The sequence below is a fragment of the Martes martes genome (genome assembly GCF_963455335.1).
Source record: "Martes martes genome assembly, chromosome: X".
Classification (NCBI taxonomy): domain Eukaryota; kingdom Metazoa; phylum Chordata; class Mammalia; order Carnivora; family Mustelidae; genus Martes; species Martes martes.
The window spans coordinates 67,026,714-67,053,824 of NC_137897.1; the positions used below are offsets into that span (position 1 = coordinate 67,026,714).

General features: G+C 37.0%; 1 protein-coding gene across 3 annotated transcripts in view; it reads left to right on the plus strand.

Moving 5' to 3' along the window:
• Positions 1 to 27,111, plus strand: part of APOOL (apolipoprotein O like) — a 122,393-nt gene that overhangs the window by 82,985 nt on the left and 12,297 nt on the right. For 2 of the 3 annotated variants that reach the window (XM_080794931.1, XM_080794932.1), the window contains 3 exons: positions 7,925 to 8,016; positions 17,717 to 17,830; positions 18,041 to 18,158. In XM_080794931.1, the coding sequence (XP_080651057.1) occupies positions 7,925 to 8,016; positions 17,717 to 17,830; positions 18,041 to 18,158 (324 nt within the window). The remainder of the gene's footprint in view (positions 1 to 7,924; positions 8,017 to 17,716; positions 17,831 to 18,040; positions 18,159 to 27,111) is intronic. The other variant, XM_080794933.1, reaches the window with a different exon arrangement.

A 27,111-nucleotide genomic window follows, 5' to 3' on the forward strand; every position in this document is an offset into this window, starting at 1 on the left:
TTCCTATTTCCTTCTGTCATCTTTAATTTCTCTCAGCAGTGTTTTATAGTTTTCAGAGTAAAGGTCTTTTGCCTCTTTGGTTAGATTTATTCCTGGATATCTTACTGTTTTTTATTATATTTTTAAATTTAAATTCAATTAATTAACATATAGTATATTATTAGTTTCAGAAGTAAAGTTCAGTGATTCATCAGTCTAATGTAACTCCCAGTGCTCATTACATAGCATGCCCTCCTTAATATCCATCACCCAGCTACCCCATCCCCCACCCCACCCCTCCAGCATCTTCAGTTTATTTCCCGTAATTAAGAGTCTCTTATGACTTGTCTCCCTCTCTGATTTCATCTTGTTTTATCTTTCCCTTCCTTCCCCTGTGGTCCTCTGTTTTGTTTCTTAAATTCTACATAGGAGTGAGATCATATGATAATTGTCTTTCTCTGGTTGACTTATTTCGCTTAGGTAATACCCTCTAGTTCCATCCACGTTGTTGCAAATGGCAAATGGCATTTCTTTTTTGATGGCTGAGTAGTATTCCATTGTGTATATATACCACCTCTTCTTTATCCATTCATCTATTGATAAACTTATGGTCTCTTTCCATAGTTTGTCTACTGAGGACATAGCTGCTATGAATATTGGAGTGCAGGTGACCCTTCGAATCACTGCATTTGTATCTTTGGGGTAGATACCTAGTAGTGCAGTTGCTGGGTTGTAGGGTAGCTCTATTTTAAACTTTTTGAGGAACCTCCATAGTGTTTTCCAGAGTGGCTGCACCAGCTTGCATTCCTACCAATAGTATAAGAAGGTTCCCCTTTTTCCACATCCTTGCCAACATCTGTTGTTTCCTGAGTTGTTTATTTTAGCCATTTCAACTGGTGTAAGGCAGTGTCTCATTGTGGTTTTGATTTGTGTTTCCTCAGTGCCAAGTGATGTTGAGCATTTTTTCATGATAACATGATACACTATGTGGAAAACCCAAGAGACCCCACCCCAGAATTGCTAGAACTCATACAGGAATTCAGCAAAGTGGCAGGATAAAAAAATCAATGCACAGAAATCAGTGGCATTTCTATACACTAAAAATGAGATAGAAGAAAGAGAAATTAAGGAGTTGATACCATTTACAATTGCACCCCAAACCATAAGATACCTAGGAATAAACCTAACCAAAGAGGCAAAGGATCTGTACTCAGAAAACTATAAAGTACTCATGAAAGAAATTGAGGAAGACACAAAGAAATGGAAAAACTTTCCATGCTCATGGATTGGAAGAATAAATATTGTTAAAATTTCTGTGCTGCCTCAAGCAGTCAGTACGTTCAGTGCAGTCCCTATCAAAATACTATCAAATTTTTTCACAGAGCTGGAACAAATAATCCTAAAATTTGTATGGAACCAGAAATGACCCTGAATAGCCAGAGGAATGTTGAAAAAGAAAGCTAAAGCTGGTAGCATCACATTTCTGGACTTCAGGCTCTATTACAAAGTTGTAGTCATCAAGACGGTATGGTACTGGCACAAAAACAGACACATAGATCAGTGGAACAGAATAGAGAACCTAGAAATGGACCCTTAGCTCTATGGTCAACTAATCTTTAACAAAGCAGGAAACAATATCCAATGGAAAAAAGGGCAGTCTCTTCAATAAATGGTTTTGGGAAAATTGGACAACCACATTTAGAAGAATGAAATGGGACCATTTTCTTATACCATACACAAAACTAAACTCAAAATGGATGAAATATTTAATTGTGAGACTGACTCCATCAAAATCCTGGAGGGGAACACCTGTAGCAACCTATTTAACCTTGTCTACAACAACTTTTTGGTGGACACATCTCCAAAAGCAAGGGAAACAAAGGCAAAAATCAACTATTGGGACTTCATCAAGATAAAAGGCTTTTTGCACAGCAAAAGAGGCAGTCAACAAAACTAAAAGACAGCCAACAGAATGGGAGAAGATGTTTGCAAATGTCTTATCAGTTAAAGGGCTAGTGTCCATAATTTATAAAGAGTTCATCAAACTCAACACGGAAGCAATAATCCAATCAAGAAGTGGACAGAAGTCATGAGCAGGCATTTCTCCAAAGAGGACATACAAATGACCATCAGACATGTGAAAAAATATTTCTAGTTATCTTACTGTCTTTGGTACAATTGTAAGTAGGATTTATTCCTCAATTTCTCTTTCTGCTGTGTCATTATTGGTGCAGATGCACAGAATTCCGTATATTGATTTTGTATCTGCAACTTTACTAAATTTGCCTATTCTAGCAGTTTTTTGGTGGAGGCTTTCAGGTTTTCTATATATATGTATTACCATGTCACCTGCAAATAATGAAAGTTTTACTCCTTCCTTGCCATTTCAAATGCCTTTTATTTCCTTTTGTTATCTTATTGGTGTGGCTAAAACTTCCAGTACTCTGTTTAATGAGAGTAGTGAGAGTTCATATCATTGTCTTGTTCCTGACCATAGAAGCAAAGCTCAAAGTTATTGCCATTTAGGATGCTATTAGCTATGGTTTTATCATATGTGACCTTTATTATATTGAGGTATATTCCCTCTAATCCTACTTTTTTGAGGGTTTTTGTGATGAATGAATGTTCTACTTTGTCAAATGGGGTTTTTTTGCATGTTTTGAAAGGTTCCTATCTTTTCTTTTATTAACCTTTTAATAATGTGGTGTATCCCGTTGTTTGATATGTAAATATTACTCCACACTTGCAGCCTAGAAATAAATCCAGCCTGATTGCAGTGACTGATTTCTTTAATATATTTTTGGATTTGGTTTGCTAGTATTTTATTGAGAATTTTTACATCCATGTTCATCAGTAATATTGGCCTGTAGTTCTCTTTTTATTGGGGTCTTTATCTGGTTTTGGTATCAAGGTAATGCTGGCCTCCTTGAATGAATTTGGAAGTCATCCTTCCTTTTCCATTTTTTGCAATAGTTTGAGAAGAATAGGTATTAACTCTTCTTTAAGTGTTAGGTAGAATTTGCCCATGAAGCCATCTGGCCCTGGACTTTTGTTTGTTGGGAGGTTTTTGATTACTGATTTTTTTTAAAAGATTTAATTTATTTATTTGACAGACAGAGAGGCAGGCGGGGGGGTGGGAAGCAGACTCCCTGCCGAGCAGGGAGTCCGATGCGGGGCTCGATCCCAGGACCCTGGGATCATGACCTGAGCCAAAGGCAGAGGCTTAACCCACTGAGCCACCCAGGCGCCCCTCTTTGTTAATTTCCTCATTGGCTCATTCATTATTTAGCAGCATATTGTTTAACTTCTGCATATTTGTGGTTGTTCCAAATTTTTTCTTTTGGTTGCCTTCTGGTTTCATAGCGCTATGGTCAGAAGAGGTACATGGGATGACTTCAATCTTTTGATATTTTTGAGGCCTGTTTTGTAATACAGTATGTTATCTATTGTGGAAATGTTCCACGTGCTCTTGAAAAGAATGTATTGGTGTATAAAAGTTAGGCAAGTAGTGTTGGTGCTGTACTACCTCCTGCCAGTAGCTGTGTGCTAATGCTGAAAGGCAGGGGATGGAAATGGTGCTGGCCAGCTCCTTTGTTCCTGGAGAGGTATCTCTGAATGTTGCCTCTCAGATATGCACTCTGAGAAGTACGAATAATCTCCCTACTCTATGCCCCAGCCCCTCTTCAGATCACTGTTTCCACACTTTTTGCCCTCTGGGTTGTTTGCCTGCCTTCTCTCCAGGAGCAGGACAGTACCTTCTAGACTCTGTCCCAGCCAAGCCTGCTGATCTTTAAATCTCCAGGTTTTAAACCCTACTGGTTGATCGAACTCACAAAGTTCAGCCTCTCTTATTCTCCAAGCCATTGGCTTTGGAGAAACCTTCTTGTCCATTTCCTTGTGTGTTCCTCTCTGTCTCACCCTTCTCTAGACCACGGGTCCCTCTCCTCTGCAACTGCTAGGACCCATTTCTCCCCTAAACCACATCCCCATACTTCCTACCTTCTTTGATGTGGCCTTTTCTTTCCCTTTAATTGTGGAAGTTGCTCTGTCAGTCTTCAGGACAATTTCTGGGGTATTTAGGATGATTTGATTGTTATCTGTTTGTGTTAGTGGGATAAGGAGAGCCTAGAGTTTTCCTACTCTGCCACCATCTTCTTCTATCCCTTTAAAAAAAGATTTTCAAGGGTGCCTGGGTGGCTTAGTTGGTTAAGCATCTGCCTTTGGTTTAGGTCATGATCCTGGAGTCCTGGGATTGAGCTCTGCATCAGGCTGCCTGCTAAGCAGGGAGTCTGCTTCTCCCTCTCCCGCTGCCCCTCCCCACTGCTCATGCTCTCTCTCGCGCGCGGTCTCTCAAATAAATAACTAAAACTTAAAAAATAAAAAAAAAATATTTAAAGGTTTTCAGTCTCTAGCTATCAAAAAAAGACCTTGGGAGTTTTATGTTAATGTGAAAGTGTGTGCTAACTACTCAAACTTGTTTTCTCTGCTTTCTGATGACCATCCATATTCTGGGGGCTATATTAAGGATTTGAGATAGAGACGCTGGTATCAGAAAAATATTTTATTCTCTCATCATTTCGTCCTGGCCAGAGTTCCTAGAACTGACATCAGCCACCTCAGAATGGAGTTTGCGAAAGTAGACAGCTCGTTCAGCACATGAAGCTTGATAAGCTTGATTTCTTTTTTCCCTCTTTTACCCTGTATCTCTATGAACTTTGTCATTCCTTCTCACTCTACCACTTTTGTAGAGGGTCCCTAAGACCACCCACGGGTTTGATGGTTAAGTAGGAAAGACTTAGAAGACTCAACCTATAGTCACAGGTCTTATTACAGTGAAAGACTGTAAAGTAAAATAAGAAAAGGGAAAAGGCAAATGGGGCAAAGCTTATAAAACTAGGTACAGGCTTCTAAGGATCCCCTTCCAGTGGAGTCATATAAGATGTACTTAATTCCTCCTCTAATGAATTATGACAGTACATGTAAGATGTTGTCAGCCAAGGAGGCTCATTAGAGGCTGAGCAGTCAAGGTTATTATTAGCAGCTGATCACCTAAACACACTCTCTCTAGCATGTCCAGAATTCCATACTGGAAGGAAAGTAGTAGCTCAGCATAAACCATATTATTTCAACAAATGGTTTAGGCACAGTGCATCACTCTTATCATTGAGAGAATGTTTTCTGTCATTGTAGCGAAATGTTTACCAGTGAAGTCCCCAGATGCCAATCAAGAGCCAGCTTTACAAGCAGCCTTTCTAATAATGGCAGTCTTGAACTACTATGTGAACACTTTTCTGCGCACTATTATATAACTGTCTTTCATAAGCACATAGCGAATTTTGTATTTTCCTATCTTTTACCTCTGAGTATGGAAATTCTTCTCAGTAGGCACTCCTACCTCTCCTCCTCACTGAAGCTGGTATGGTTCTCTGGTCAGTAGCCATTTTGATCACCTTCCATTCATCTTCTGTCCATGACTCAGTTGCCAATCATTGCCTCCAAACTAAATTACGTGTGCTTCAAAGTCATAGCTCTGAACCAGTCTGGAATCAAATATCATACCTTACGGTTCATTTGCCCAGCTTTAGTCTTTAAAATAGTCTCAACTCAAGTATACCCAATCAGATATAAAACCTTGGTGAATTATAAGAACATTCCAACATTCTAGCTCTGGTCCGTATATATCCCAATAGACCTAGCAGTCTCCCAGTAGCTAATATTAATGGCTCCTGATTTACCATTTTTAATTCTAACACTCTGTGCAACTTTCACATGGATACATATTATAAATTACTTATTAAGAAAAAAATTGAAAACCAAGATTATTCTGTGTAGCATATAAAACTTAAAGAAGAACATACTAATCAATTTTCAGTAAGAAACTCATAATCCACTTGCAAAAGAATGTTTCTTAGGTCATTCACATTGTTTCTAAATTTCAGAGCTAGAATAATCTAACCCACTGTTTTTCAAGTTGCAGATCTCAACCTATTATTAGATAATGAAATAAGCGTAGTGAATCTCAGGAGACATTTTATTAAAGAAATAAAATAGAGGAGAACAGCAAATGTCAGAGTGGTCTGTACTTAATATGGGCAAATACTGTGAAAGTTTTGTTTCCATGGAGTGTGTGTGTGTGTATGTAAAATAGGTCATAGGTCATAATGTAAATTTTTTTCTGAGTCATGGTCAAAAAATGTTTGAAAGCTGTTGATTTAGCCTAACCCCATTAGCTACATATAGAGGTCCAGAAAAGGGAAATCACTCAGTGATTTCATAGTATATAACTTGCTGGTGGCTGTGTCTAGAGTCCTTTCCTACTTATGGGAGTAGAGCTACTGAATCCAAATGAAATTTATATTTTGTTGAACTGACCCTTTATATCAGGTAAAGAGAAAATGAATGTAAGTCTTTTTTAATATTTAAAACGACACATCAAGGGGAAAAATGCTACTTTCTGAGGTTAGGAGCAGCACAGTTAGGGGAATTTGGCTAAGTCAAGGAAACTTGCATTAAGAGATGTTAGGTCAGTAAAATCAAGAATCAAGCTATAGATACTAGAATAATAGTGAGCAGGACCTGAGTAAAGGAGCGACTTAAGACATGTTTGATTTTTCTATCTTATGATATGTTTTAACAAATCTAGATCCTCTTTCACAGTACCACACAAACCAGTCTAAAACCAAAGGAAAACTAAATTAGAGGTCGAAGCAGCCTACCTACCCACCTCTACCAAAGCTCAGTCCTGTAGACATGACTGTAGGCCTCCTTCAGATAGGTAAACCAGACACAGAAATAGCTCTTATTTCTATCTTTTTTATCTTTCATTAACATTGCCTGCAAACATTGCCAGTTATTTTTTTCACCTTAGCCTTTACTGATATACCAAATAGGCTGTACCATTTTTAAAATAAGGGTTGTAAGAGGTGTTTCAGAGTAAAAGTAGTTACTCCAGTTAGAAATCCCATCATCTAAATGCCCGGCTCATAAGAGTCCAAGGTACACATTCAAGCATTTAGGATACATATTGTTTTGAACCAGTGGTCTGTTGGAACTAAGCTATGGCTGTATGAAGTTACTAGTGAGATTGTATTTGGAAGATTTTTTTTAAAGGATTTTGCTGTTTAAAAAAAAAAATTGGGGGGAGCTCCTGGGTAGCTCAGTCAGTTAAGTGTCTGACTCTTGATTTTGGGTCGGGTCATGATCTCAAGGTTGTAAGATTGAGCCCTGCATTGGGGGGAGGGAGAGAGGTGGAGTCTGCTTTTCTCCCCCCTCTACTCCTCCCCCTGCTCATGCTTTCTCTCTCTAAAATAAATAAATCTTTAAAAGGTTTGAAAATGTCTCTTAGATACACTTTTGGAAATGAGCACATTTCCAACATTTCGAAAATTTCAAGTTACCTGCAGTTATTAAATTACTACTTCTGTGTTTTAAATCAGTGACATGAAGGAGTTATATTCCTTTTAAAGTCCTTAACTGATTAGTTACTTGTATCTTTCATGTTCCTAAGGACTTAATCAAAACAGGATATGTAGTAAGAGTCCATTTCTCTTTAACATGGTGTCACAAGTATGGTAGTTGATCAGTTTTTTATATTATCATGCCCTATTAGATACTTGAAAAAAATGTGGTTACAACTTTGATTTTCTTAGGACATGAAAAAAAAACCCTTGTTTTTAAAAAGAAGAAAATTATCAATTCCCTTTGTGTAGCTAATTATCAATTTTAAATTGAGAATATTTTTCTAAAATTGGATATGACAACTAAGGTATTGAATTGTGATCCTTAAAGATATTTTAGCTACCATTTTGATTAGTATTATTATCTAAAGAATAAATTGACATAGGGTAATGACTTGAAAAGGAACAAAGAGAACATTAAAGTTATTAAAACATCAGGTCTCTGCTAGAATCTGTTTGGAGTTTAATAGTTTGTTTGAATTTCATAGGTTCTAGATTTAAGAAAATTGCTTATCCACTGGGACTGGCCACTTTAGGAGCAACTGTTTGCTACCCAGTTCAGTCAGTAATAATTGCAAAGGTAAGTTCCTTTTAAGTGATAGCTACATTTCAATATTTATTTAAACTCTCACTGTGACTATACTTAAATGTCCTAAGTATCTTCAACATTTAATTTTCAGAGAAATACAGTGAGCATCAGCTCTTACTTTGGCAAAATCGCATTACATTTCAGCATGGTAAATGCCATTCTTAATTACATGATCATCACAAATAAATAGGATAAATTTGTTTAAATATAATTCAGTGATATTAATGCTGCTTTTAAGATTCAGTTTAGAGACACTGAATTAGAATTTATGGGGAGAAATACCGCTCCATTGCTGAGCTATGTGAAAATAAGTTTTTAATTAACAGAAAATTATACCTGTTGGCTGCTGTCAGTTCATCAGATTAGTATAAGAATCAGCAAATTGGTAGATGACAGAGGCTTCTGAAGGTAAAAAAAAAAAAAATCATATACAAATTCAATTTTGATACCACCTAGAACTAAGTAACATTTTCCATGAGTCTGTATTACAGCTTTTTGTCATTTTCTTGTGAGCTTACCTGCAAATGCAAACATTCTCCAATGATTTGAACAGTTTGGGCCAGTATATTACTTTTAATTCATATTTAGATTAAGAAGGAGAGCTTTGGGTGATGCGGTATTTTCTTCCTTTCCTTCTTTCCTTAATTACCAACATTTAACATTTCTTCCTGACACTTGAAGCATTGTGTAGTGTTACCAGAAGAATTTCCTGTACTTGTGTTCTCATTACTACATCTCCTTAATTATTGATGTAAACTGTCTACTCAGTATTTTAAGAATGAGGATATAGTGCTCTATGTAGTTTGTAATGTGATCAAGGTATAAAAGTTTATAGCAAAGAGAGCATTATTCATTAAATCTTGTTATAGTTGAGACACTTGATCCAAAATGATAAACTTATTTTTTATAAATCTTTTTTATATAGGAATTAGCCACTTAAATTCATATCCTATTCATGCTGAAAGAAACTTGTGAGCTTATTACATTCAACTTCCTCATTTTCTCATTTACTGATAAGAAAACTGTGGCCCAGGAGTTTCACAGTGACTGATTTGTCCAGGGTTCTATTCAGTTTCAGGTGTCCTGCTTCCCTGTCCATTTCTCTTCTCAATGTGTAATGTTGCCACTGAATCTTTTGGTTTGTTTAGAGTAATGCCTTAATATTTTTTAAATAAAATTGGTTACTACTTGACCTTAAATAATTTAAGCATTATAGAAAAGTATAGGAAAGAAAAAACAATTAACCACCTGGAATATCAGTGTTAACATTTGACAGAATGTTGTCAAGACCTTTATGCATATATAGAGATAGAAAGATAAATGGGTGAGTAGGCAGATACAGTTTCATAATAATGGGATAACTTGTACTATACATCTTAATTTTTTTTAAAGATTTTATTTATTTATTTGATAGGCAGAGATCACAAGCAGGCAGAGAGGCAGGCAGAGAGAGAGGAGGAAGCAGGCTCCCTGATGAGCAGAGAACCCAATGTGGGGCTCGATCCCAGGACCCTGGGATCATCACCTGAGCTGAAGGCAAAGGCTTTAACCCACTGAGCCACCCAGGCGCCCCACATCTTATTTTTAGTTTTAAGAATAAAGTATTAAACTTAATTTTACTCTGACAGAAGGAAAATAAAAGAATTCCTGAACTTCAAATAAAAATTTCTATGATAAGAGACATATTAGTATGATTTCCTGAAAGTTATTCTATGGTTAAATACTGATTGTTACTGAAACTCCTAGAGACCCTTGCTTTTCTTTGACTGGCATCGAACACTGTCATGTGTAATATCTGATGGATTCTTTTTTTTTAATTTTTTAATTTTTTTTATTTTAATAAACATATAATATATTTTTATCCCCAGGGGTACAGGTCTGTGAATTGCCAGGTTTACACATTTCACAGCACTCATCATAGCACATACCCTCCCCAATGTCCATTTCCCCACCACCCTCTCCCGTCCCCCCTCCCCCCAGCAACCCTCAGTCTGTTTTTTGAGATTGAGTCTTTTATGGTTTGTCTCACTCCCAATCCCATATTTTCATTTTTTCTTTTCCTACCTCCCCCAAACCACCCCCATTGCATCTCCACTTCCTCATATCAAAGAGATCATATGATAGTTGTATTTGTCCGATTGACTTATTTCGCTAAGCATGATACCCTCTAGTTCCATCCACGTCGTCGCAAATGGCAAGATTTCATGTCTTTTAATGGCTGCATAGTATTCCATTGTATATATATACCACATCTTCTTTATCCATTCATCTGTTGATGGACATCTAGGCTCTTTCCACAGTTTGGCTATTGTGGACATTGCTGCTATAAACATTTGGGTGCACGTGCCCCTTCGGAGCACCACATTTGTATCTTTAGGATATATACCCAGTAGTGCAATTGCTGGGTCATAGGGTAGCTCTATTTTCAGTTTTTTGAGGAACCTCCACACTATTTTCCAGAGTGGTTGCACCAGCTTGCATTCCCACCAGCAGTGAAGGAGGGTTCCCCTCTCTCCGCATCCTCGCCAGCATCTGTCATTTCTTGACTTGTTAATTTTAGCCATTCTGACTGGTGTGAGGTGGTATCTCATTGTGGTTTTGATTTGTATTTCCCTGATGCCGAGTGATGTGGAGGATTTTTTCATGTGTCTGTTGGCCATCTGGATGTCTTCTTTGCAGAAATGTCTGTTCATGTCCTCTGCCCATTTCTTGACTGGATTATTTGTTCTTTGGGTATTGAGTTTGCTAAGCTCTTTATAGATTTTGGATACTAGCCCTTTATCTGATATTTCATTTGCAAATATCTTCTCCCATTCTGTCAGTTGTCTTTTGGTTTTGTTAACTGTTTCCTTTGCTGTTCAAAAGCTTTTGATCTTGATGAAATCCCAATAGTTCATTTTTGCCCTTGCTTCTGTTGCCTTTGGCGATGTTCCTAGGAAGAAGTTGCTGCGGTTGAGGTCAAAGAGGTTGCTGCCTGCATTCTCCTCAAGGATTTTGATGGATTCCTTTCTCACATTGAGGTCCTTCATCCATTTTGAGTCTATTTTCGTGTGTGGTGTAAGGAAATAGTCCAATTTCATTTTTCTTCATGTGGCTGTCCAATTTTCCCAGCACCATTTGTTGAAGAGACTGTCTTTTTTCCATTGGACATTCCTTCCTCTTTTGTCGAAGATTAGTTGACCATAGAGTTGAGGGTCTATTTCTGGACTCTCTATTCTGTTCCATTGATGTATATGTCTGTTTTTGTGCCAGTACCATACTGTCTTGATGATGACAGCTTTGTAATAGAGCTGGAAGTCTGGAATTGTGATGCCACCGACTTTTGCTTTCTTTTTCAATATTCCGTTGGCTATTCGAGGTCTTTTCTGGTTCCATATGAATTTTGGGATTATTTGTTCTATTTCTTTAAAAAAATGGATGGGATTTTGATAGGGAATGCATTAAATGTGTAGATTGCTTTAGGTAGAATAGACATTTTCACAATATTTGTTCTTCCAATCCAGGAGCATGGAATATTTTTCCATTTCTTTGTGTCTTCCTCAGTTTCTTTCATGAGGACTTTATAGTTTTCTGAGTACAGATTCTTTGCCTCTTTGGTTAGATTTATTCCTAGGTATCTTATGGTTTTGGGTGCGGTTGTAAATGGGACTGACTCCTCAATTTCTCTTTCTTCTGTCTTGTTGTTAGTGTAAAGAAATGCGACTGATTTCTGTGCATTGACTTTATATCCTGACACTTTACTGAATTCCTGTATAAGTTCTAGCAGTTTTGGAGTGGAGGCTTTTGGGTTTTCCACATATAGTATCATATCATCTGCAAAGAGTGATAGTTTGACTTCTTCTTTGCCAGTTTGGATGCCTTTAATTTCTTTTTGTTGTCTGATTGCTGAGGCTAGGACTTCTAGTACTATGTTGAACAGCAGTGGTGATAACGGACATCCCTGCCGTGTTCCTGACCTTAGCGGAAAAGCTTTCATTTTTTCTCCATTGAGAATGATATTTGCAGTGGGTTTTTCATAGATGGCTTTGATGATATTGAGGTATGTGCCGTTTATCCCTACACTTTGAAGAGTTTTAATCAGGAAGGGATGCTGCACTTTGTCAAAAGTGTATTGTATCACATTGATGGATTTTCGGATGTTGAACCAACCTTGCAGCCCTGGAATAAATCCCACTTGGTCGTGGTGAATAATCCTTTTAATGTACTGTTGGATCCTATTGGCCAGTATTTTGCTGAGAATTTTCTCATCTGTGTTCATCAGGGATATTGGTCTGTAATTCTCTTTTTTGGTGGGATCCTTGTCTGGTTTTGGGATCAAGGTGATGCTGGCCTCATAGAATGAGTTTGGAAGTTTGGAAGTTTGATGACTGTTTCAATCTCCTTACTGGCTGCTTTCAGGATTTTCTCTTTGTCGCTAAGACTTGGAAATTTTACTATCAGGTGACGAGGTGTGGACCTATTTTTATTGATTTGGAGGGGCGTTCTTAGCATCTCCTGGATTTTGATGTTTGTTCCCTTTGCCATATTAGGGAAATTCTCTCCAATAATTGTCTCCAATATACCTTCTGCTCCCCTCTCTCTTTCTTCTTCTTCTGGAATCCCAATTATTCTAACGTTGTGTCGTCTTATGGTGTCGCTTATCTCTCGAATTCTCTCCTCGTGGTCCAGTATTTGTTTGTCTCTCTTTTGCTCAGCTTCTTTATTCTCTGTCATTTGGTCTTCTATGTCACTAATTCTTTCTTCTGCCTCATTTATCCTAGCAGTGAGAGTTTCCATTTTTGATTGCACCTCATTAATAGCTTTTTTGATTTCAACTTGGTTAGATTTTAGTTCTTTTATTTCTCCAGAAAGGGCTTTTATCTCTCCGGAGAGGGTTTCTCTAATATCTTCTATGCCTTTTTCGAGCCCCGCTAGAACCTTGAGAGTTGTCATTCTGAACTCTAGATCTGTCATGTTACCAATGTCCGTATTGATTAGGTCTCCAGCCTAAGGTAACCCCAGGCTTAGAGTTCACTCCTCGGCTTTGTCGCTGTAGCCGGCTTCCCCGCTCTAATACCTGTGAGCTCTGCGGCACTCAGACACCCCGGGTCCTTCTGTGACCCCGCAGGACCTGGGGTTATGCTGACCCCGCCTGGGTTTCCCCCCGGTTTAGCCTCTGGAGCGATGTCTCCCAGTGGAGCCGACTTTTAAAAGTTCCAATTTTGTGCTCCGTTGCTCTGCCGCTTACCGGGAGCCGGCCCCTCCTCCTGGGGTCTATTTTCCCGTCGCTTTGGATTCACTTCTCCGCAGGTCCTACCTTTGAGAAAGTGATCGATTTTCTGTTTCTAGAATTGTTGCTCTTCTTCTCTTCGATTTCCTGTTGGATTTGTAGGTGTTCACAATGGTTAGATAAGCTATCTAGCTGGTCTCCTGCTACCCGATGTCGTCCCAGCCTGCTACTTCTCCACCATCTTGACTCCCCCTCCTGATGGATTCTAATATCTATATAACATGGATTCTTAACCTGAGATCAATGATAGACTTCAGATTGACTCCACCACCCAAAACTATGAAAAATTTTATATATAGAATAGATGCCTTCTAATTTGATATTGTTGGGACCAGTAGTTACCAATTAATTAAAAATGTTAAAGTAGAAAGTTTTTAAAAATCATAAATACAGACCTTAAATATTTTATTTCAAATTATAACGAATGTGTGTCCGGTTTTCTCTCTTTTGAAGTAGGTATTTTCTATGATTATGGGTCTCCTAGTTGAAGATCCATAACATCTGTCTTATGGCTAGCCATTTATGTCATCTGCTGTTTTCAGTTTAGATTTCCTTAAAATAGAATGAACACTTAAAAACATTTTAAAAATAATATGAGTGCAGAATCCTCTTAAATTGTTATTATTTCTTCCAGCCTTTAACAGTTGACTTTGCCTACCTCTAATTTGAGTCATTATTTTAATTAATTAATTAATTTAGGTAAATCATTTTTTAGTCTTTACAAAGCATTTAACTTAATTTTCTTGTAGGCAACAGTTCTTTTCACACTCATATTTCATCCTATTATGTTATATTTTAATTTTTTAAATTATAGTAAAACTCATGTAGAGACTTAGAAATAAATACAACTGATTCTTGGTAAGTGTACAGATCACTTGTGAAAGACAATACTTAGACGTATTTGAGAGTACCTACTATCAATGAATACTCAGCATTCTATGAACATCATTTATTATACATTTTTAAGACATCTTTAGTTAATCAGACAAATCTCTTCAAAGGGTATCAGGTAAGAGCTCTTCTGCTATATGGGTATTTTTCTTAAGGAAAGGGCCCATACTTTTAGGAAATTCTCTGAGGTCTATGACATAAAAAAAAAAAATCAAAAAATGATAGTCCAGAAAGGTCTTTGAAAAATAGAAGTTACACTCCAGTTATTCACTATTTTGGAAATGTACTTCAAGATGGGATTACTTTTTGCTTTTTATGGTTTTCCTCACACTGTTTTCATTATTAACTTACATAAAGAACCTCAAATAATCTGTCTTTGAAAACTATAAAATATCTAGGAATAAACTTGTCAAATAATGTTCTAAGACCTATTTATTAAAAACGACTAAACTTTACTGAAAGGCATTTTTACAACTTTAAATACATTTAGAGACCTATCTTGTTTCTACATGAAAGGACTGAATATTGGAATATGGCCTATGTTCCCAAATTTATAAGTTTAATTTAGTTCTTACAAAATTCCTGGATTTGTAGGGAGTATGACATTCATTCAACCAGTATGTGTTGTCCATATACCATGTATTGGTGACTGTGCTAGCATAGACAATAAAATAGACCCCCCCCCCCAAAAAAAAAAACCCCAAGAGAATGTCCAAAAACATATATATCAAGTATGTCTTTGTATACATTGTGGGGTAGGGGGAGGGTATAGTAAAGGTGGCATTTCAGATCAGTGTGTAAAGAAAGGATGGATTGGTTATTCCAGACATGTGTTGGAATAATTAGCTTTTTGGTTAAAAATCTTAGACCTTTACCAGTTATCATGCAAAAATAAATTCCAGGTGGGCTAAAGATCTAATCATAAAATATAATACTGTAAAAATACTAGAAGATAGAAGATAAATATTTCAGTGATGTTGAGATAGGAAAGGCCCTCTTAAAATCCAGAAGCCATCAAAAAAAATTAATGCATTTTACTACATCAAAATAAATGTATTTCTTCTGATCACAATATAATATATACAAAGTTAATGGATAAATACAAAACTGGGAAAAATATTTGCAACATCTATAACAAAGGACTAAATAATGGCCTTCCTATATTAAGAACTCCTATAAATTGATAGGAAAAAGATGAATGTCCTCTAAGATAATGAAGAAAGTAAAAAAAAAGAAAATGAAGACAGTAATAAACAAGCAATCCACAAAATAAGAAACATAAATGGCCTAATAAATGAAATATTCTTAACTTTATCAGCAATCAAATAAATGCAAATTTAAAGATCATTTAGAGATTGGCTTTTAGTCTTTCACTTTGATAAAGATTTAAAAGACTCATAATAATACTGCTTCTGGTAAATGGGGTAGGAAAACATTTTTTGGTGGGCATATAAATTACTACATTATATCGCTGACTTTCTGGAGGCAATGTGTCAATATTATCAAAAATTAAAATGCATATAATCTTTAATCTAGATATTTCACATCCAGGAATTTGTACCAAGGAAACACCACAGAGATGTGTGGTCCCAGTTCTATGTGTAAGAATGCTAATCACAGCATGCTTATAATTGTCCAAAAAAAGGAAACATCCCATATTCCCCAACATAGGGAATTTATTAAACTAACTGTGGCATATCCATTGTGAATACTTACTATGCAGCTATTATAAAAGAAGCGGATCTACAGGTATATAAACTGATATGGAAACATCTCTGACAAATTGCTAAGTTTTTAAAATATCAAATATCAGTATGTATAGTGTGATCCTATTTGTATTTTGAAAGAGGAAACAAGCTAAGTGTATATGTGTGTGGTTTATTTTAAAATTTAAGGGGCGCCTGGGTGGCTTAGTGGGTTAAAGCCTCTGCCTTTGGCTCCGGTCGTGGTCCCGGGGTCCTGGGATCCAGCCCGCGCCGGGCTCTCTCCTTGGCGGGGAGCCTTCTTCTCCCTCGGCCTCTGCCTGCCACTCTGTCTGCCTGTGCTCGCTGTCTCACTCTCTCTCTCTCTCTGATAAATAAATAAATAAAATCTTAAAAAAAAATAAAACATAACTGAGATTGTAGAGTATAATCTGTTCTCTAATCTTGTCTTTTCAATTTAGTGGTTCATCATGGAAATCCATATCAGTGCATCTAAATCTAAAATCTACCTCATCCTTTTTGGTAGATCTATATAGATATCAACATTCCATTTGTTCTAAAATATTGTCTGTATGTATCTAATGCACATATAAGAGGAAAATCTCAGGGACGATAGCCACACAGGTGTGACCAAAGTTACATTTTGGGGAGGAAGAAGACTTTATATTAGTGGATTGATACATTTTTCTTAAGTGTAAGTATATACTTAGCAAAAAAAATTCTATTTTATGCAAGAAAGTCACAGTTTTAAAAAATTTTTAAGTTCATGTTTATAACAAGTATAATCCTGAAAAGCTTCCAAAACCTCTTTAAAACTTGAAAAGTCAATAGCTATTGAAATTACTTGGGGCACCTGGCTGGCTCAGTGGGTTAAGCCTCTGCCTTGGGCTTGGGTCATGATCTCAGGGTCCTGGGATCGAGCCCCACATCGGGCTCTCTGCTCGGCAGGGAGCCTGCTTCCCCCTCTCTCTCTGCCTGCCTCTCTGCCTACTTGTGATCTCTCTCTGTCAGATAAATAAATAAAATCTTTAAAAAAAATTACTTTAGCCATAGGGAACAAAAGGATGGGGAAAGAATAGAAAGAAGGAATCAGGAGATTTTTAAAGAGAAAGAAATCTGAATGAAAGTAACAGCAGCTTTAGGAAGTAGTTCATTTTGTATTTTATGTTTCTACCAAAAGAGAATATTATTCTCTGGAGAAATACATTAATACTTTATGACAGGGGAAAGCACCATAAAAATTTGAACAAAAGTATTAACTTTGTAGCATCTTAGAATCTTATTTTCTCAGTTTATTATCTCAAGCTGTCTTTCCCAAACTTCTGTTAAATATGCATAGTTTTAAATTCACAAATTGCAGTGTGAATGCAAACTATACATTTTTAAGAATTTATTTTTCTAAGAGCAGTTTTAGGTTCACAACAATATTAAGCAGAAGGTACAGAGATTTCCTGTGCACCCCCTGTTCCCACATATGCTTAGCATCCTCCATTATCCGCATCTGTTTTCCACATCCCCCATTAGAATGGTACATTTGTTGCAATTGATAAGCCTTCATTGACACATTATCACCCAAATTCATAGTTTACTTTAGGATTCGATCTTGGTGTTGTCTTAGCTCTACATTTTTTAGCCTTTTACATGAGGCAAATGATTTTTCATATAAGATAGGAAAAAATGGGGTTTTCTGTTACATGATCTAAAGATTTATATCTTTATTATTGATTCTGACCTAAGTGTCCACATAAAATTCCTGACATAATTTTTCTGATATTTGTTATTTTGACTTTTAAAAATACATCTTATTTGATTCATTTGTTTTAATTAGGTAACTGGGAAAAAGGCATATACTGTAAGCCAGCAAATTTATGAAGCAGTTAAATCATTGTGGACAAAAAGCAACAAAGAAGAATCACTTCCTACACCTAAAGAAAAATCTAAGGTAGAGTTTAAATGGACCAAAAAGGTAGACGTTGAGTTTCATTGGTTGGGGTGAGGGATTGGCTTATAATAAGAGTCACTGACAGAGGTCGGTCGAGAGAATGAAAGGAGATGAAGGACATAGTACCTTTGCATACTATATGTTTTTAGGATGTTTTATTGTTTTGGCAAAATGATTTACTTATAAAGGAAAAATCTTTTTGGTAAACAGCTAGGAAATTCTGCTGCACTAGAAATACCTGCAAAAACAACTGGCAGCCTGAAATACTCAGTATCCTTGCCAGCAGAACTCAGCTCTGAAACAAAGACAAAATCAGAATCCACCTCAGGTTAGTTTGAAATAATTCAATTTTATTTTCATTCTTTTCCTAAGTAATTTTGTAGTATTATTAGGTATAGTTTGAACTTATGTAAGTGCTTTCTTCATAAATGTTTTTTCTTTCTCATATCTGTAGTCTGCATATCTTTTTAGATTATGAGATACTGGTATACTTGGGACTTTTTCTAATTGCCATATTGTTCATAATACCAATCTTTGCATATGGGAGTGTGGAGTAGCACTGGTGGGTTGGGTGAGTGAAGCATTAAATATCACTTTATAAATGTGAGCTTTGCAATTAGGTGGCGGAAAGTGTGCCTTTCTAGGTTCTATAGTGTGAGTCATATCTACATAGACTATAAGTAAGGCTATAAGTATGAGTCATATCTACATAGAAGAAATATTATCGTTCCATTTCTTGTGCTATTTACCCCTATCAGTCTTAGTTTCCACCATCACTTATATTTAGTTTAGGTACTAGGAGAACATTCAGCATGAAATAATAAAATAACACCAGTTATAATACTAATAACTTTTTTTTTTAATTAGATACTGGCAGTTTGTACTTTGTGAGACCAAATAGTGACAGTTGTACTTTCTAGGCAAATATTCCCATAGTTTTATTGTAATCATTGAGAAGGTAACAGGGAGTTTAATACCATTTTAGGAGTGTATTCACAGAAACTCAGCAATCACTAGGTTACACAGGATTATCTGTCTGTACAGTGTGAATGGTACTACCCATTGTTTTATTGCAAAGGAAATAGAACCAACTCAGAGATAAGGAAGTAGAAAATAATGATAATATCTGCCCTTTACAGAGCACCTATTGTGGTATTAAGAGCTATAAATATATCCTGTGTTATTCAGTTCTCACCCAAAAGGCAAAACAAAACAAACAACTCTTGTGCTTATGTAATTACAATCATTGCACAGTGAACAGCTTGAGACTCAGGAAGCTTACGTAACTTGCCCAAAGTCATGTAGCTTATGAGGAGTAGAGATGTATTCATAGCCTAGCTTTTTCAAATACCAAAGTCCAAGCTCTTTCTATTGTATATAGGTTGCTTATATACAATATAGATATCTATTATATACAATATATATACACTATATATACAATATCTGTATACAATATATATAACTATATAGGTTAAAATCAGAGTTTAGTCTCTAATTTCAGCTACCTCCCCTATTTTAATTTTTACAAAACCTGTCACTGAGTAACAAACCTGGTAGGAAGTTTACAATATTCTCCTGTCACCTCTCATTTCTAATATGATGGTTTACAGTATTTACTTTTTTATTATTTATTTTCAATTCTGGTACAGTTAGCATACAGTGTTATATTAGTTTCAGGTGTACAACACAGTGATTCAGCTCTGCCATAGAACTCCTGTGCTCATCAAAACAAGTATACTCCTTAATCCCCAACAGCTCTTCCACCAATCCCTCACCAACCTCCCCTCTGGTAACTATCAATTTGTCCTCAGGAGTTAAGAGTCTGTTTCCTGGCTTGTCTCTCTTTTTCTATTTTCTTTTTTTTTCTTGCATCCGTGCAGATATAGATAGATTAGATAGATTATATGTAAAGGAGATGTGTGTGTGTATGTGTGTGTGTGTGTGTGTATCGATGGACATTTGGGCTATTTTCATGTTTTGACTGCCCCTGATAATGCTGTTAAAAACATTGCGGTGCATGTACCCCTTCAAATCTGTATTTTTGTATCCTTTGGGTTAATACCTAGTAGTGGTATTTGTATTCTTTGGGTAAATACCTAGTAGTGCAATTGCTGGGTTGTGGGTAGCTCTATTTTTAATTTGGTGAGGAACCTCCATACTATTTTCCAGAATGGCTGCACCAGTTTGGATTCCCACCAATAGTGTAACATGGTTCCACCTTCTCCACATCTTGCCGACATCTGTTGTTTCCTGTGTTGTTAAAGTTAGCCGTTCTGACAGGTCTGAAGTAGTACTTCATTGTGGTTTTGATTTGTATTTCCCTGATGATGAGTGATGTTGAGTATCTTTTCATGTGCCTGTTAGCCATCCGTATGTCTTCTTTGGAAACATGTTTATTCATGTCTTCTGCCCATTTCTTAACTGTGTTGTTTGTTTTTTGGGTGTTGAGTTGGATATTTCTTTATAGATTTTGGATACTAACCTTTCATCGGGTATGTTATTTGCAGCTATCTTCTCTGATTCTGAAGGCTGCATTTTAGTTTTCTTGATTGTTTCCTTTGCTGTGCAGAAGCTTTTTATCTTGAGGAAGTCCCTATAGTTCATTTTTGCTTTTGTTTCCCTTGCCTCTGGAGATGTGTCTAATAATAAGTTGCTACAGCCAGGTCAAAGAGGTTTCTGCTGTGTTCTCCTCTAGGATTTTGATGGTTTCCTGTCTTACATTTAGGTCTTTATTTCGGGTTTATTTTATGTATGGTTTAAGAAACTAGTCTAGGCATTCTTCTGCATATGGCTGCCCAGTTTTCCCAGCATCACTTCTTGAAGAGGCTTTTTTTTTTTTTTTTTTTTTTTTTTTGAGTGGAACACTAGCAGGGATGAAGGGGAAAAGGAGAGAGAGAATCTTAAGCAGGGCCTACACATGGAGCCTGACACGGGGCTTGATACCATGACCCTGAGATCATGACCTGAGCCAAAATCAAGAGTTGGACACCCAACTGACTGAGCCACCCAGGCACCCTGAGACTTTTTTCCATTGGATATTCTCGCTTTGTCAAGATTAACTGACCATATAGTTGTTGGTCCATTTCTTGGTTTTCTTTTCTGTTCCACTGATCTTCAGATCTGTTTTTGTGTCAGTACCGTACTGTCTTGATGACTAAAATTTTGTAATATAGTTTAAAGTCTGGAATCATGAGGCCTCCAGCTTTGCTCTTCTTTTTCAGGATTGCTTTTGCTATTTTGAGTGTTTTGTGTTTCCATACAAATTTTAGGATTGTTTGTTCTAGCTCTGTGAAAAATGCTGGTGGTGTTTTGATAGGGATTGCCTTAAATGTGCAGATTGCTTTCGGTACTATAGACATTTTAAAAATGTTTGTTCTTCCAGTCCTTGAGCATGGAATGTTTTTCCACTTCTTTCTGTCCTTTTCAGTTTCTTTCATAAGTGTTCTGTAGTTTTCAGGGTATTTTTTACCTCTTTGGTTAGGTTTATTCCTAGGAATCTTACGGTTTTTGTTGCAATTATAAGTGGGACTGATTGCTTTATTTGTCTTTCTGCTGCTTCATAATTGGATTATAGAAATGCAGAGGATTTCTGTACATTGATCTTATAACCTGTGTCATTGCTGAATTGATGTATTAGTTCTACCAATATTTTGGTGGAATCTTTTGGGTTTTCTGCATAGAGTGTCATGTCATCTGCAAATAGTGAAAGTTGGACTCTTCTTTGCCGATTTGGATGCTTTTTATTTCTTTTTGTTTTCTGACTGCTGAGGCTGACTTCCAGTACTATGTTAAATAGCAGTTGTGAGACTGGACATTCCTGTCTTGTTCCTGACTATAGAGGAGAAGCTCTCAGTATTTCCCTACTGACAATGATATTGGCTGTGGGTCTTCTGTATATTGCTTTTATGATGCTGAAATATGTTGCCCCATCCCTACATGGTAGAGGGTTTTTATCAAAAATTGATTCTGCATTTTGTGAAATGCTTTTTCTACATCTATTGAGAGGATCATATGGTTCTTATCCTTTCTTTTATTAAGGTGGTATATTGCATTGATTGTTTTGCTATTGTTGAACACCCCCGAAGCCCAGAAATAAATCCCACTTGATTGTGGTGAATAATTCTTTTAATATACTGCTGGATGTGAATCGCTAGCATCTTGTTGAGAATTTTTGCATCCTTGTTCATCTGGAATATTGGCGGGTAATTCTCCTTTTTGGTGGGGTCTTTGTCTGGTTTTGGAATCAAGGTAATGCTGGCCTTGTAGAATGTTTGGAAGTTTTCCTTCCATTTCTGCTTTTTTGGAATGGTTTGAGAAGAATATATATTAACTCTACTTTAAATATCTTGTATAAATCTGCTGGGAAGCCATCTGGCTCTGCATTTTGTTTGCTGGGAAACTTTTGATTGCTGATTCAGTTTGTTTGCTGGCTATGAATCTGTTCAAATTTTCTAATTGTTCTTGTTTCAGTTTTGGTATTTTGTATGTTTCTAATTATTTGTTCATGTCTTCCAGACTGCCCAGTTTGTTGGCATATAATTTTTCATAATACTCTCTTGAAATTGTTTATATTTTTTGTGTTGGTTGTGATCTCTCCTCTCTCATTCATGATTTTATTTATTTCAGTCATTTTCTTTTTTCTTTTTGATAAGTCTGGCTACGGTTTATCAATTTTATTACTTCTTTCAAAATACCAGCTCTTAGTTTCATTGATCTGTATAACGTTTATTTATCTAAATAACATTTATTTCTGGTCTAGTCTTTATTATTTCCCTTCTTCTGGCTTTATGATTTATTTGCTGTTCCTTTTCTAGCCCCTTTATGTATAAGATTAGGTTATACATTTGAGACTTCTGTTCCTTCTTTAGGAAGGCCTATATTGCTATATTATACTTCTCTCTTAGGACCACCTTTACTGCATCTGAAATGTTTGGGGCTGTCATGTTTTCATTTTTTTTATTTCTTCTTTAATTTCCTGGCTAAGCCATTCTTTAATAGGATGTTCTTTAACCTTCATGTATTTGTTGTCTTTCCAAATTTTTTTCTCGTGATTGACTTCAAGTTTCATTGTGTTGTGTTCTGAAACTATGCATGGTGTGATCTCAATCTTTTTGTACTTGTTGAAGCCTGATTTTTGATCCAGTGTGTGATCTGTTTTGGAAAACGTTCCCGTGTACACTTGAAAAGAATTTGTGTATTTTGCTGCTTTATATGAAATGTTCTGAATATATCTGTTTAGTCCATCTCTCTAGTGTTTCATTCAGAACCATTGTTTCCTTGTTGATTTTCTGCTTAGGTGATCTGTCCATTGCTGTAAGTGGAGTGTTAATGTCCTCAGCTATTATTATATTATTATCAGTGAGATTTGGTGTTTTTGTTATTAATTGATTTATATATTTGCATGCTCTCTATTTGGAGGTATAAATATTTATAATTGTTAGATCTTCTTGATGGATAGACCCTTTAATTTTGATATAATACCCTTCTTCTTGTTACAGTCTTTGCTTTAAAATCTAGTTTGTCTGATAAATGTATGGCTATTCTGGCTTTCTTTTGACATCCATTAACATAATAGTTCTACATCCCCCTACTTTCAATCTCCACGTGGCTTTAGGTATAAAATGAGTTTTCTGTGGGCAGCATATATATGGGTCTTTTTTAAAATCCATTTTGATACCCTATGTCTTTTGATTGGAGCATTTAATCCATTTACATTCAGAGTGATTATTGGTAGATATGAATTTAGTGCCATCATGAGATCTGTAAATTGGTGTTTCTGGTGGTTCTCTCCTTTCCTTTCTAGTCTTTGTTTCTTCATGTCATCTTTTTCCCTACTCAGAGTGTTCCCTTTAATTTTTCTTGCAGGACTGGTTTAGTGGTTACAAACTCATTTTTTTTTCAGTTTGTTTCTTCTGTTATTTGTTGTTATTGTTTGTTTATTCTGAATGACAGGCTTACTGTAGAAGTATTCTTGGCTGCATATTTTTCCCATTCAGCACTTTGAATATATCACACCACTGTCTTCTGCCCTATGATGTTTCTGTGGCCAGGTCTGCTGCAAACCTGACCTGTGTTCCCTTGTTGTTTAAGGATTTTTTCCCCGTTGCTGCTTTCAGGATTCTTTCCTTGTTTGTGTATATTGTGAATGTATAGTGTATATGCATATGTATACTGAATGTGTATAATGGGAGTTCTTTGTGTTTCTTAAATTTCAGTGTCTGTTTCCTACCCCTGATTAGGGAAGTTTTCAGTTATACTATGCACAAATAAACCTTCTGCCTTTCCTTGTTTCTCTACTTCTTGGACTCCTTTGGTATGACTGTTATTACACTTTAAGGAGTCACTGAATTCGCTATGTCTACATTCATGATCCAGTACCTTTTTTTTTTACCTCTTCTTTTCAGTTTCATAATTTTCCATTAATTTTATCTTCTGTATTACTGATTCCTCTGGTTTGCCCATTCTTGTCATTGTATCCAGTCAGATTGTCATCTTGGTTATAGCATTTTTTATTTTGGCTTGACTAGTTTATAGTTCTTTTATCTCTGTTGTAAGGGATTCTCTAGTGTCTTCTGTGCTTTTCTCAAGCCTAGCTAGGATCCATATAATCATTATTTTAAATTGTGGTTCAGGCATCATACTTATATCTGTATTGATTAAATCTCTGGCTGTCATTTCCTCCTGTTCTTTCTTTTGGAGTAAATTCCTCCATAGTATCATTTTTGTCTAGGTCACTGTGGGTTTTTTTTTTTCATGTGTTATTGTTAGGAAAGCCTGTTCTATTGCTGCTCCTGAGAGTAATGGCTATTTTAAGAAGAGGTCCTATATTGTCTTGGACCTAGTGCTTCAGGAGGTGTTTCAGAGTGTGTGCTCTGCTCTTGTGTTTTTGTTGTTCCTTTCCTCAGGGCAGTCCTCTGCAGTTTCTCCTTGCCTGCAATGAGGGATGTTTAGACCATGTCTACTGTGTGGCAAGGTTTAAATAGGTGTGTTTGGTCTGCTTGTTAAAAGAAGCTAGATGAAAAAAAAAAGTAGATCCCATTTCCCTTAAAACTAAAGCTTTGCTGCACTCTGTGAATCGGTAGACTTGGTGCGTGCAGGGGGTTTGTGCTGATCTTATGGGGGAGGGCCCTGCTGCACTGATTCTCATCCACACTTGCCCTAGTGGAAATGCACTAGGGGGCACTAGGGGATGGGGCTTGGTGTAAGCAGCTCTGGCCTCCACTGAGTGGCGCTATGTTGCTCTCTGAAGTCAGTCAGTGCTAATGGGTGGAGGAAGGATGGGCGGGAGGGTCACCCTCCTCTCCTTTCCCTGGAGCAGGGAATTCATACCCGCCACTCTTCAGGAAGTCCTCACTGAAGAGCAGACAATCGCCTCTTGTGTCTCACCAGATTCCTTAAGATCCTTGCCTTTACCCTCTCTGGGGATGTCTGAGCTGTCTGCCTGCTAGGTGCCACAGTACCCCTGTGTTTTATCTCAGGCCTGTAGCTGGGTTTCAAAACTCCAAATTTTAGGGACCCACTCAGTGTGGACCTATACTGATCCTCTGGGGGAGGGTTTAGCTGTGTTGTGCCCTGTTCTGGTCTGTCCCAGAAAAGCAGTAGCATGACTGTGCAGTGGTTCAGAGTTTATGTAAAGCACACCAAAAGGCTGGTGCCAAGGTTTGCTGCCCGCAGCTGGTATCTTTGTTCCTGTGCTAGTGAGCAGGGAAGCACATTGGTGCCACCAGCTCTTTTGTCCCCAGAGATGCCGTGACACCACTCCCAGATGCACTGCAGGAATGGGAACTTTCTCATCACGGGACCCATTGGATCCTCAGACCATGCTGCCTGCTCCTGGGTCTCAGCCTTCCTTTCCTACTGGAGCATCACTAAACCCACCAAGCATGATCCCAGTGATAGTGCAGACTTCTAATTTGACTTTGAGCTCTGCTGCTTATAAAAACTTACAGTAGTTTGGCCCTCTCATTTTCCCAGTCAGTAGTTTTGGGGAAGAGTTTTTCTTGTGCATTCCCCTGCCTGTGCTTTCACTCTTCTTTCTCTCCCTCTCTCTTTCTCTCTTGCTCTTCTCTTCATGATCAGGGCTCCCTCCACTCTGCCACATCCACAGTTCTTTTCAACTCTCCACAACAACTACCTTCCCAAAGGTGACTGTTTTTCTACCTGTAGATGTGCAGTTTGTTCTGTTCTCAGATTTCTTGGGTGTTCAGAATGATTTGATATTTATCTAGCTGTGTTCAAGGTATGAGACAAACTTAAGGTCCCCCTATTCCTCCCCTGTCTTTACTCCTTTGCCACATCTTCTTTATCCATTCATCAGTCAGTGGATACATGTATTGCTTCCATATCTTGGCTATTATAAATAATGCTGCTATAAACACGGGGGTGCCTGTATCCCTTTGAATTAGTATTTTTATATTCTTTGGATAAATACCCACTAGTGCGGTTGTTGAATCATAGCATAATTCTATTTTTAACTCTCTAAGGAACCTCCATACTGTTTTCCAGACTGGGTGCCCCAGTTTGCATTCCCACCATCAGTGCAATAGGGTTGATTTTTCTCTATATCCTCCCCAATACCTTTTGTTTCTTGTGCTGTTGATTTTATCCATTCTGACAGGTTTGAGTTGATACTGACTGCATTGTAGTTTTGATTTGCATTTCCCTGATGACAAGTGATGATGAGCATCTTTTCATGTGTCTTTTGGTTATCAGTATGTCTACTTCAGAGAAATACCCGTTCATGTCTTTTACCCATTTTTTAATTAGATTTTTTGTTGTTTTCAGGTTTTGAGTTGTATTAAGTTCTTAATGTGGTTTAAATAATAACCCTTTATTGGCAATGTCATTAGCAAATATCTTCTACCATTCAATAGGTTGCCTTTTAGTTTTGTTATTTCCTTCATTGTGTAGGGGCCTTTTATATTGATTTACTCCCCATACGTTATTATTGCGTTTCTTTCCCTTGCTTCAGGGGACCTTTCTAGAAAAGTGTTGGCTATGGCTGATTTCTGAGACATTATTGCCTGTACTCTCTTCTAGGATTTTTAGGGGTTCAGGTCTCACATTTAGGTCTTTAATCCACTCTGACTTTATGATATGATATAACAAAGTGTTCCTAGTACCACTTTTTAACATGTTACTTTCTGGTTTGCCCAGCACCATTTGTGGAAGAGACTATTTCCCACGGGTTACTTTTTCTTCCTTTGTCGAAGATTGATTGACCATACAGTTGTGGGTTCATTTCTGTGTTTTCTATTGTGTTCAATTGATCTATATGTCTG